The sequence below is a fragment of the Eulemur rufifrons genome, chromosome 7 (genome assembly GCF_041146395.1).
Source record: "Eulemur rufifrons isolate Redbay chromosome 7, OSU_ERuf_1, whole genome shotgun sequence".
NCBI lineage: Eukaryota > Metazoa > Chordata > Mammalia > Primates > Lemuridae > Eulemur > Eulemur rufifrons.
In genome coordinates this window covers 67,361,007-67,373,565 of record NC_090989.1, presented here as the reverse complement: position 1 = coordinate 67,373,565, position 12,559 = coordinate 67,361,007, and the positions used below count along the sequence as shown (strand labels likewise).

The 12,559-nt window shown below is 34.5% G+C and overlaps 1 protein-coding gene across 9 annotated transcripts in view; it reads left to right on the top strand.

Moving 5' to 3' along the window:
• Positions 1-12,559, top strand: part of ZNF148 (zinc finger protein 148) — a 130,896-nt gene that overhangs the window by 50,240 nt on the left and 68,097 nt on the right. For all 9 annotated transcript variants that reach the window (XM_069475149.1, XM_069475147.1, XM_069475145.1 and 6 more), the window contains one exon: positions 3,253-3,601. In XM_069475149.1, coding sequence (XP_069331250.1) covers positions 3,269-3,601 — 333 coding nt within the window. In that variant the 5' untranslated portion in view covers positions 3,253-3,268. The remainder of the gene's footprint in view (positions 1-3,252; positions 3,602-12,559) is intronic.

Here is a 12,559-nt window from a genome sequence, read left to right as displayed (position 1 = left end):
TTGCACCAAACATCCTTGTGCATACACCTTTGGTGGTGAACGTCTATGAATAAACCAAGAGGATTGTGTACTATGTATCCATAGCAGTGAAGTTGCTGGGTCAAGAGTACATGCAGTTTTCATTGTGGTAGATTTTTCCAAGGCTTTGGAAGTATTAAAACCTTGTTCATTGATACTAGAATCTGTGTTGATATGTTAGTATTTTCTGGTATTTCAGGGAAATTTCAGGGTATTTTGGAAACATAGTTTCTGGGCTAGCCAGTTTAACTTCAAATGTATGGCTTAATTTGGGGCCGTGAGAATAAGTAACTATGTAAAATGGAAGAAAGATTTTTATTTTCTGTGCATATGGTATATTTTCAGGAAAATTTTTGAAGAGGTCAGGTTTGTCTTCCACTTGAAATATTTCTACTTTCTTTTTAATTTACTGCCTTTATATTGAGGTGTACTATCTTCCTGTTTTAAGTCCTTCACTCTGGCACTTTATACCTTTTTTCCAAAATATTTTATGTCCCCAAGGTACTACTATTATACCTTGGGCTAGAATGCAGTGGCGTCATCATAGTTCACTGCAACCTCAAACTCCTGGGCTTAGGAGATGCTCCCACCTCAGCTTCCCAAAGTGCTACAGTTATAGGTGTGAGCCACCACACATGGCCTGTTTTTTGTTAATATATATAATGTACTGGCACAATACCACAGGAATATAGTTTTAAGTAGTATGCACATATTAGGCTATGCTAAACATTTTTAAAGTAATGGGGTACATGATCAAAAACACTGGAGTCGGGGACCACTGCTGTAGGGAAATGTAGACCTTGGGTTAGATCAACAAGTCAGCTTCAACTTTGGCTGCTTTTTTAAAACAACAGACAAAACAGAGTCTGCCCTGAGTCATTTTTTCTAAGTTAGTCTTTCTTTTGGTAACTTCTTCTTTTACATATCCTATATTCTCTAAAAGCTCCCAGTTTTTTAAAAATAATATTGTATGTGGCAATAGCAGCTTCAGCAGCAACAATGAATCATAATACAAGGATGGCTTTGTGTATATATGTCTCTATTAAGTTAGGGGCTTTCCACATTCCTTAAGAAAACTGTAAATAGTTTAAAAGAGAGTATAATTGATTTGTAAAAATTTCCATAGAAATGGCTAGAATAATCAAATGTTAAAAGACTTAGGCATCATTTAGTTGTAGGATAGTTCATTCTTTAAGAAATGTGGTAAATGGAATATTTGAACAGAGTAATTATTTGGTGATATATTTAAAATCCTTGACCTTTAGATTTAAAGTTTGCTAACTAAAGATTTTGAACAGTAAAATCAGATACTTGCCTTAATAAATGAAAGAGTATTTTGATTTCAGTAGTGTACTGGAGTTTATTTTACCATTTATTTGCTGAAAGCTGTCATCAAGGCGGTGGTAATTACTTACATGATTAATTTGGGAAAGAGGTGACTAAATCGAAACATACTTAATGCTTTTACTAATTGTAGGTCCTTTATACTGGGTAGTGAGTATATATTTATTTCACATAATCAGGTAATAAAACTTTTTAAAAAACAACTTTCTGCCGACACTTTGATCTTTTTTGAGATGAAGTTTCTTTGGATTTCATAATTACTGTTACATCACTTCCTATAGTAACCAAGTGGAATATGAATTTACAGCAACCCATTAGAAGGACAGATTTAAAATACTGCCTAAAAAAAATTTGCCTGTCTTTCCTGTAATAATGGACAAAATAAGATAATGTAATTATTTAATAGTGTCTAGTTCTTAACTTCTTATCACATTCTATTACGTTTATTTAATCATGTCTGACTAAGACTATATTAGTAATGCGAACAATACTTTTGTTTTAACCAATTTAAAAACATTTGAAAAAGCAATAAAAATTTATTATAGAAAGTTTTGAAATTAGAGAAAAAGCAAGTTTGAAAAGCCTGGTAATTTTACCACCAATAATCGATATGTCAGTGTTGTTAGCATTTTAGATAAACCTGTGTACATTCATATACACATACACATATATATGCACATATTTCCCTTAGTATATTGGGATATTTTCCCAGATCTTCAAATATTTTTCAAGAACACTTTTTTTATGACTGCATGGATTTTTTTCACTTTCAACAGACTTTAACTTTTTATTGAAGTATAACTGAAAAAAAGTACACATGTCATAAGCATGCATCTTGAAATTTTACAAAGTGAGCATGCCTGTGCAACCAGCTTTCCTTTCAAGGAAAAAACATCACCAGGTCTCCAGAAGTTCTCCTTTCCTGCCTCTTATTAGCAGCACGTCCACACCCAAAGGGCAGCCACTATTTTGATTTTATTTTTTTAATTTATTGAGGTATAATTTACATAAATAAAATTAACCCACTTCAAGTATACAATTCAACGATTTTTAGTAAATTTGCCTAGTTTTGCAGCCACCAGCCACCATAGTCCAGTTTAAAAAAAGTAACTCTGAACATACTTTAACCAATTTTCCTTTAACCAGTTTTTTGTTACTATATTCACTGCTGTAGTGATTTTCGGTGCATATCTTTGTATATATTTCTGATCTCATCAGGATAATTCCTAAATGTAGGAAAGAACATGTGCATTTTTATGGCTTTTGATACATATTACCAAATTGCCTTTGAAAATAGTTGATCTAATTTATGCTCCCATTATCAGTAGGTGGGTGTTTTTTTTTTTTTTTTGTTTTTTTTTAAAAACCACTGCAACATTGGATGTATTTTTTAAAAGAGTTGCTACTAGTTTGGTGGACGAAATATGGTTCTGCTGTTTTAATTAATGGTCATATCTTTAGTTACTAGTATGACTATATTTTGTATGTTTATTTCTAAGTTTTCTGTAGTGATTTGCCTAATAATATTCTCTGAGAACTCCTTCTTGAATTCATCTCTTTATTTTTAAGACATTTTAATATGTTAAAGGATATGGATCCTTTGGCTTCTGTCACAAATACCTTTCCCTAGTTTATTTTATGTCAGTCTCATTTTTCAATAATGAAATAGATTTAGGATTTTGTGTCTTAATATCAAATGAAAATTTGTGTTTTATTCTACCAGCTTTTGGAAACCTATCTTGGTAATTTTAAAATTGGAGGCGATTCTGAATTATATGAATAAAACTTTTCTATTTGAATCTTCAGATTCATAATTTGAAATTTTAAAAAAGTCATGTAGGCATATAAAACTAATTTATTATGTTTTGTTGCCAAACTTGGTCTTTCTAGGCAGTTATACTTAAGCATGAACATTGACGACAAACTGGAAGGATTGTTTCTTAAATGTGGCGGCATAGACGAAATGCAGTCTTCCAGGGCAATGGTTGTAATGGGTGGAGTGTCTGGCCAGTCTACTGTGTCTGGAGAGCTGCAGGAGTCAGTACTTCAGGATCGAAGTCTGCCTCACCAGGAGATCCTTGCTGCAGATGAAGTGTTACAAGAAAGTGAAATGAGACAACAGGATATGATATCACATGATGAACTCATGGTCCATGAGGAGACAGTGAAAAATGATGAAGAGCAGATGGAAACACACGAAAGACTTCCTCAAGGACTACAGTATGCACTTAATGTCCCTGTAAGTAATTCCTTTATAAGATATTACACTTGTAGTTAGAAACATAATTAGTTTTGTTTTAAATAATACTGCAAATCATTCAAGAAGTTTCATGAAATGTTTAAAGGCTAAATAGTGTTCTTGAAGAGATATACTAAAATATTGACAGAAATCATATTTGAAAGGCAAAATTAAGTTTTTGTATTACATTATTTTAGAAACATTGTTTTTTCCAGAATAACATTTGTATATCTAGCAGGATTACTTGTGTATTAAATTTTAAGTGCTTAATTTTTAAAGATATTTTATTTAACTTCTGGGTTTCCTTTTAAAGAGTAGAAAGTTTGAAGCTTAAACATAACGAGAAGATCACATGCTCAAGGGTTTTTCCTAAATTCTGTAACTCCTGGGAATTCCTGCCTTCTTTATTATTATTATTATTATTTTTTTGCTAATATACCCCTATTCTCATTCTCCACTTGCTTTTTCTATTTAGTTTTTTAAAGTATATCAGCCGTTCCCTCTTTGCTATCTACCGTAGACATCACTTAAGATTTTTTTTTTTTTGGTAGGCATCCATATCTTTGTTGCCGCCTTCTACCTTTATTTTTACCCAAGGACCAGTTTGTAATTCTTATCTCTTCTTTCTGTAATATTAAAGCTGTGTTCCTTTCAGTTCATCCAAAATGCTGTACTTTTTCTTTTGCTTCAGGACCTTCATATATCCTGCTTGGAATATTCCCCTTAGCCATACCCCATCCCTGTTTTTTAATGTAGATTGTGCTTTATCAGCAGCATCCTACTACTTCTATTGACTCCTGGTTGAGTCCCTGCGATAGGAACTTGTGATTACTTCTTCAGTGTCTGTCTCTCCGATAGATCATAGACTTTGTGAGGGCAGGAATTTTGTCTTACTTTCCTCTATATCCCAGATGTTGGCACATGGTGTGAATGAATGGATAACTATTTATAGTTGTGTTCTAATGCGTGTACTCACCAACTTTTGCCTAGCCTGTTGCAATACCCTTTTCTTCTTTAGCCTGTTGATGTGATGGATTATATTAGTTGATTTTTGAATGTTAAACCAGCCATGTATACTTGGAATAAATCCTGCTTGGTCGTGGTGTGTAATTCTTTTTATATATTGTTGAATTCAGTTTGGTAATATTTTGAGGATTTTTACATCTATGTTCATTGGTCTGTAGTTTTCTTTCCTTATAATGTCTTTGTCTGGTTTTGGTCTTAGGGTAATGCCTGTTCATAGAATGAATTAGGAAGTATTCCCTCTGCTTCTGTTTTCTGGAAGAGATTGTAGAGAACTGGTATGATTTCTTCCTTAAATGTTTGGTAGAACTCACCAGTGAACCCCTCTGGGTCTAGTGCTTTATGTTTTAAAAGGTTATTAATTATTGATTCAATTTCTTTTATGGATATAGGTCTATTCTGATTGTCTAGTTCTTCTTGTGTGAATTTTGGCAGATTGTATCTTTCAAGGAATTGTTCTATTTCATCAAAGTTATCAAATTTGTGGGCACAAAGTTGATCACAGTATCCTTTTATTATCCTTTTAATATCCTGGGGTCTGTATTGGTGTCCCCTCTTTCATTTTTGTTATTATTTTTGTTTTCTGTCTTTTTTTCTTAAGCCTTTTCGTATTCTTTTCTTTTTTCTTTTTCTTTTTTTTTCTTTTTGAGACGGGGTCTCACTGTGTTCAGGCTGGTGTCGAACCCCTGAGCTGCAGCTATCTTCCCGCCTCGGCCTCCCAGGAAGCTAGGACTACAGGTGTGAGCCACTGTGCCTGGCCAAGATTATGCTTTTCGTACTTTTTTACTGTCTTAACCATTTTTAAGTATACAGCTGTGAACTATGTTCGTATCAGTGTACAACAAATCTGTAGAATTTTTTCATCTTGCAGAACTGAAACTCTGTATCCATTGAACAACTCCCCATTTCCCCCTACTCCCCAGTAGAGATTTGTTTATTTTATTGATATTTTAAAGAAATAGCTTTCGGTTTTGTTAAATTTTTTCTTTTGATTTCCTGTTTCATTTGCATTGATTTCTGCTCTTAATTTTTATTCTTTTCTTCTTCTTATTTTGGATTTAGTTTTCTCTTTTTCTAGTTTCCTAAAGTGGAAGCTTAGGTTATTGGTTTTAGAGTTTTTTGTTTCTAATATATGCATTTAATACTATAAATTTCTCTCTAATCACTGTTTTAGGTACATCCCACAGATTTTTTATTTATTTATTTTTATTATTTTTTTGAGGCAGAGTCCTGCTCTGTCACCCTGGCTAGAGCGCCGTGGCATCAGCCTAGCTCACAGCAACCTCAAACTCCTGGGCTCAAGCAATCCTCCTGCCTCAGCCTCCCAAGTAGCTGGGACTACAGGCATGTGCCACCGTGCCTGGCTAATTTTTCTATATATTTTTAGTTGTCCAGCTAATTTCTTTCTATTTTTTAGTAGAGACGGGGGTCTCGCTCTTGCTTAGGCTGGTTTCGAACTCCTGAGCTCAAATGATCCTCCTGCCTCGGCCTCCCAGAGTGCTGGGATTACAGGGGTGAGCCACCGCGCCCGGCGCATCCCACAGATTTTGATAGTTGTATTTTTATTTTCATGTAATTCATTATATCTGTTAATTTCTGTTGAGATTTTTTTACTTTGCATCATGCTTTATTTAGAAGTGTATTGTTTGATCTCCAAGTGTTTTGGGATATATTTGAGCTATCTTTCTGTTACTAATTTCTAGTTTAATTTCATTGTGACCTGAGAGCAGATACTGATTGCTGTAATTTTAAATTTGTCAGGGTGTGTTTTATGGCCCAGAATGTGGTCTGTCTTGGTGAATGTTGTATGTGAGCTGGAGAAGAATGTGCATTCTGCTGTTGTTGGATGAAGTAGTCTACAGGTTGAAATAGCCTTTTTATTGAATTGACTGTAGCCTATACTGTCTCTGATTTTTCAGAAAGTTTCTATAGTGATTTTTCCAAATGAGATATGTACTTCTCATTGCCAGATAAAGTGTACTGTTTTGCATGGGAGGAAATAGCCTTCATAATCAGGTCCGTTATTATCCAGCTTTTTTTTTTTTTTTTTTTAAACAGTAGTTCAGCCCCTCCATCCCCCCTTTATGCTTTAAGAATATCAAATTACTTAAGTTGTCTAGGTCCACTGTGATTTTTTTTTTGCTATTGTTTTTGTGCATGTTGTATATGCCTGTAATCTCTGTTTGGCAATCTATTGTTCACTTTTCAATTTAAATGCTTTCTCTTTTGTGTGATTTTCATTATGGTAACTAACTTTGCATTTATTTGCTTGCAAGACTGTCTTAATACTTAAAGGTCTCTTTTCTGTGTCTTGCCTTTAAATTTTGTGTTCTTAATACCTGGACTATAGTAGGCAATCAGAATTTTTTGAGTGAAAATACACATTTTGTTTTAATTGAGAAAAAGTTTAAAGTGAAATGCTTGGACCCTAAGTTTATAGTTCAGAGTTTTGACGACTGCATAACTTTGTATAATCCACAACCCATCAAGATACAGAATATTTCTGTCATCCTAGAAAATTTCTTTGTATTTCTTCCCAGTTAATCCCCTCTACAACAATTGTTCTGATTTTTTTCTTCATAGATTATTGTCCCTTGAACTTCATGTAACTCTTTTGTGTCTGGCTTCTTTTGTACGGTATAATGTTTTTGTGATTCATCCATGCTGGTTGAGTTCATCAGTAGTTCATTCCTTTTCCTTGTTGGATAATGTTCTGTCATTTTAATATTCTAAGATTTGTGTATCAGTTTTCCTTTTCATGGTTATTTGTGTTATCTCTTGTTTTTAATCATTTCAAATAAAGCTGCTGTGAATTTTTTTTTTTTTTGGAGAAAGTTTCTCACTGTTTCGCCCTGGCTAGAGTGCAGTGGTGTCATCATAGCTTACTCCAACCTCATCCTGGGTTCAAGCGATCCTTGCTATGAAAGTTTTTGTACAAGTCTTTTTTTCATTTCTTTTTGTACATTTTTGTACAAATCTTATTTTTGGGGAGTTTTTTCATTGTTTGATCTAGTGCCTGTCTTTAAATGAGTACTATACTGGTTTTTTTTTTTTTTTTTTTTTTTTAAGTTTTTATTAAAATTTTTTTTTTTTGAGGGACAGGCTCTTGTTCTGTTGCCCAGACTAGAATGCACTGGCTCAATCATGGCTCACCACAGCCTCGAACTTCCAGGCTTAAGTGATCCTCTTACCTCAACCTCCCCAGTAGCTGGGACTACAGGTGTAAGCCACTACGCCCAGCTAATTTATTTTATTTTTTTTTTATGTTTTAGAGAGATACGGTCTCACTACGTTGCCTAGGCTGGTCTCAAATTCCTGGCCTTAAGTGATCCTCCAGCCTTGGCCTCCCAAAGTGCTGGAATTACAGGCATGAGTCACCATGCCCAGCCAGTGCCACACTGTTTTGATTGCTTTCTTTTGTAGTAAATCTTGAAATCAAGTAGTATAAGTCATCCAATTTTGTTACTATTTTACAAAACTATTGTGAATATTTTAGGTCCTTCACATTTTCATATATAGAGTCAGCCTTTCAGTTTCTTTAAAATGAGCCAGCAGGGTTTTTATTGGGATTGCATTGATTTCTATATATCGATTTGATGAAAACCAACATCTAAATAATAATGTCTTCCAATTTATGAACATGGTATATCTCTACATTTATTTAGGTTTTCTTGAATTAATTTTAGCATTTTTCTGTAGTTTTCAATGTAGAATTATTGGACACATTTTGTTAAATTTATCCCTAAATATTTCTTATTTTGGATGCTATTGTAAATGCTATATTTTAAATTTCAAATACTAATTGTTTATTCCTAGGATATAGAAGGTTTCTTCACTACCATATTTATTGTTCATATGTTTTAATTCTTCCTTTCCGATCTGAATGTCTTTTCTTTTTCTTTTCATATTGCACTGACTAGGGCCTATAGAACAATGATGAATAACAGGAGTCAGAGTAGACATCTTTGCTTTGTTCCAGATCTTAAGCGGACAGCATTCAGTCTTCCGCTCTTAAGAATTATGCTAAGGCCAGGAGTTCGAGACTAGCCTGGGCACTATAACGAGACCTCATCTCTATAAAAAATAGAAAAATTAGCCAGGCGTAGTAGCTGGTGCCTGCAGTCTCAGCTATTTGGAAGAGGCTGGAGGATCAGTTGAGCCCAGGAGTTTGAGGCTGTAGTGAGCTATGATGACGCTACTGCATTCTAGCCTGGGCAACAGAACAAGACCCTGTTGCAAAAAAAAAGAATTATGTTAGGTGTAGGTTTTTTATAGATAACTTTTATTAGGTTGCTGAGATTTATTAGTTTGCTGAATTTCTTTTTTAAGCATGAATGGATGTTTAACTTTATGAAATACTTTTTCTGCATGTATTAAAATGATCATATGATTGATTATGCTTTCTTTATTCTCTAAATATGGTAAATTGTACTGATTATCAAATATTAAACAACCCTGGCATTCCTGGGACAACACACTTGGTCATGATATATCCTCTTTTTTATGTTTTTGGATTCAGTTTATTAAATTTTAAATTTTATGTGTACATTCTTGAGTGATATTAGTCTGTTTTTTTTTTCTTGCAATATCTTTATTTTTAGGTATATTGGCCTCAAGTGGGTTAGGAAGTATTTCCTCTATTTTCCAAAAGACTTTTTGTAAGATTGGTATTATTTTTACTGTGTATGTGTGGTAGGTTTCACCAGTAAAACTAATATAGGTCTGCGTTTTCTTTGTATGAAAGTTTTAAAACATAAATTTTTAAATATTATTTTATTATATTTAATATTAAATATTAAAATACATTTAAGAAACAGATGATTCAAATTTTTTTTTATGATTCAAATTTTAAATTTTTTTCTTGCATAAGCTTTGGTAAATTGTATTTTTAAAGAAATATGTCGGGCCGGGCGCGGTGGCTCACGCCTGTAATCCTAGCACTCTGGGAGGCCGAGGTGGGCGGATCGTTTGCGCTCAGGAGTTCGAGACCAGCCTGAGCAAGAGCGAGACCCCACCTCTACTAAAAATAGAAAGAAATTATATGGACAGCTAAAAATATATATAGAAAAAATTAGCCGGGCATGGTGGCGCATGCCTGTAGTCCCAGCTACTCGGGAGGCTGAGACAGGAGGATCGCTTGAGCTCAGGAGTTTGAGGTTGCTGTGAGCTAGGCTGACGCCACGGCACTCACTCTAGCCCGGGCAACAGAGTGAGACTCTGTCTCAAAAAAAAAAAAAAAAAAAAAGAAATATGTCCATTTCCTTTTAATTGTTTAATTGACCAAAGTTCTTCATAATATTTTCTTTTATAGTCCAAATAACCTCATTTCTCTTTCTCATTCCTGATACTGGTAATTTATCTTTTTGTTGACAGTGATTTATCAGTTTTCTAGTCTAGGCAGAGATTTATCAATTTTCCTCCTCTTCAAAGAATCTATGTTTTGCTTTTGTTGATTTTCACTATTGTTCACTTTAATTTTTATTCCTTTTTATTTATTTCTTTCCTTCTACTACTTTGGTTTTCATTTGTTTTTCTTTTCTTAGCTTTTAAAAGTGGAAGGTTAGATGACTCTAACCTTCATTTTTGATGTAAACATTTGAAGCTATAAACTTCTCTCTCAGCACTGCTTTTGTTATGTTTTCATTTTAATTCAATTCAAAATACTTCCTTTGTAATTTCTTTTTGACCCATGAGTTAATTAGAAGTGTTCTTAATTTCTGAGTTATTTGAAATTTTCTGCATATCTTTTTGTCATTGGTATCTAATCATTGTTGTTAGAGAATATACATTGTATTATTTCAGTCATTTTGAATTTATGGAGATTTGTTTTAGTGCCTGTTCACCTCTAATTGGTTAATGTTGTGTGTTTACTTGAAAAGAATGTGTATTCTAGCTGTTGTTGAGTGGGTTGTTTTGTAAGTGTCAATTAGGTTTAAGTTGTCTAGTTGTAATCTTCAACTCTTTTATTTTTTTTTTTTTTTATTTTTTTTTTTTTTTGTTGAGACAGAGTCTCACTTTGTTGCCCAGGCTAGAGTGAGTGCCGTGGCGTCAGCTTAGCTCACAGCAACCTCAGACTCCTCGGCTTAAGCGATCCTACTGCCTCAGCCTCCCAAGTAGCTGGGACTACAGGCATGCGCCACTATGCCCGGCTAATTTTTTCTATATAGATTTTTAGTTGTCCATATAATGTCTTTCTATTTTTAGTAGAGACGGGGTCTCGCTCAGGCTGGTCTCGAACTCCTGACCTCGAGCAATCCACCCGCCTCGGCCTCCCAGAGTGCTAGGATTACAGGCGTGAGCCACCGCGCCCGGCCCTTCAACTCTTTTATATACTACCTACTGATCTACTTGTTCTATCAGTTATTGAGAGAGACTGTTGGAATCTCCAACAGTTAAAGTTTATTTGCAAAAAGACTCAATTCACAATTACACATTGCATTTAATTGTCATGTCTCTTTGGTTTTTATTAGTTTGGGTTAGTTTCTCACTGTTTGAATTTATATTTTTCATTTTTGTAGGATGTCCCTCAGTTTGGGTTTATCTGATTTTTTTCTCCTTATGAGATTTAAGTCAAGTATCTGGCAGGAATACCATAGAAATAATGCTTCATTTTCTACCTATTGCAGTGTAACAGGTAGCGCATGATTTTTATTTGTTCCATTCTGATGATGGTTCACTTTGGTCAGTTGATTCAAGTGGCATATGCCAGCCTTCACCACGTTAAAGTTAATCTCATTCCTCATCACACTTTTTAATTTATTAATTTACTTATATGTATCAATAGGGACTTAGGGTTTTAATTTTATTCACTGGGTTAAAATCTGTTACCATGATTATTTTAGTGCTCAGTTTAAGATTTGGCTAATGGGAGCCTCTTTAAGCTGGCTCTGTGTTCTTTGAGACGTCTCATCAATCTTTGAATACTTCCTTGCTTTCTGGCATGAGATGTTGTAGGCTTAACTTGTACTTTTCCTGCCTCAGTCCTGGAGTCAGCCATTTCTCCAAGGAACCCTGGTTCATTTTAGTGGGGAATGATATTTAGAAGCCAAGATCTGGGTGCTTAATGTGCTGCAGTTGGGATATAGCTGTTCCCAGTCCTCTCAGTGGACAGAGCTAGAGAATATATGTATGTATATAATTATATATGTTTACATGTATATACATTGATTTCTGTAATTTTTCCCATATCTGTCAATATTAAAAACCATGATTTCACACTGTTACTTCCAATTGCAGTCTAACAACCAGAGAATATAATACATTTGACAATGAGAAACCTGGTTTTGTTGTCCTTAATATATTTACTTATTACCTCCTCCCCACCCAAATGCAGATGTCCCTAGGCTTCTATACCCCACCGCAGTACTTTCCACCACCCCATCCTCTGTATGGTTGATACCTTCTTCACCGCAGTTAGCGTTTGACACCCCTCCAGGCTGCCCTTCCCTGCAATGTAGACCTTTCCTTAGGCTGCCTGGGCGTTAACACCTCATGCTAAGCTGACCTTCTGCCTGGAGAACCTCCTCACCCTGCTTGGCTTCTGACATCTTGTATTGGGCAGCCCTCCCATGAAGATGCCCTCTTAATTCTATTTGGAATCTGACATCTTTTTCTGCCCCAAATTATGGCTTTAAGACTGAATGGTTCATGGAGGGTAAGGGGATAAGGAAGAGCAGGAAGGGGAAGGGACAAGATCTATCCTTTTACTTTTTAAAAAACCTTTTTATTTTAAAATTATATTGATTCATGGGAGGTTCTAAAAATAGTACAGCGAGGTCCCGTGTACCCTTCATCTAGTTTATCCCAGTGGTTACATTTTATATAAACTATACTGAAATGTCAAAATCAGGCAATTGACATTACTATGATATATCCAATGTTGAGTATTTTATCAGGTGTAGATTTGTATAATCAACTGCCAATGCAGTCAAGATA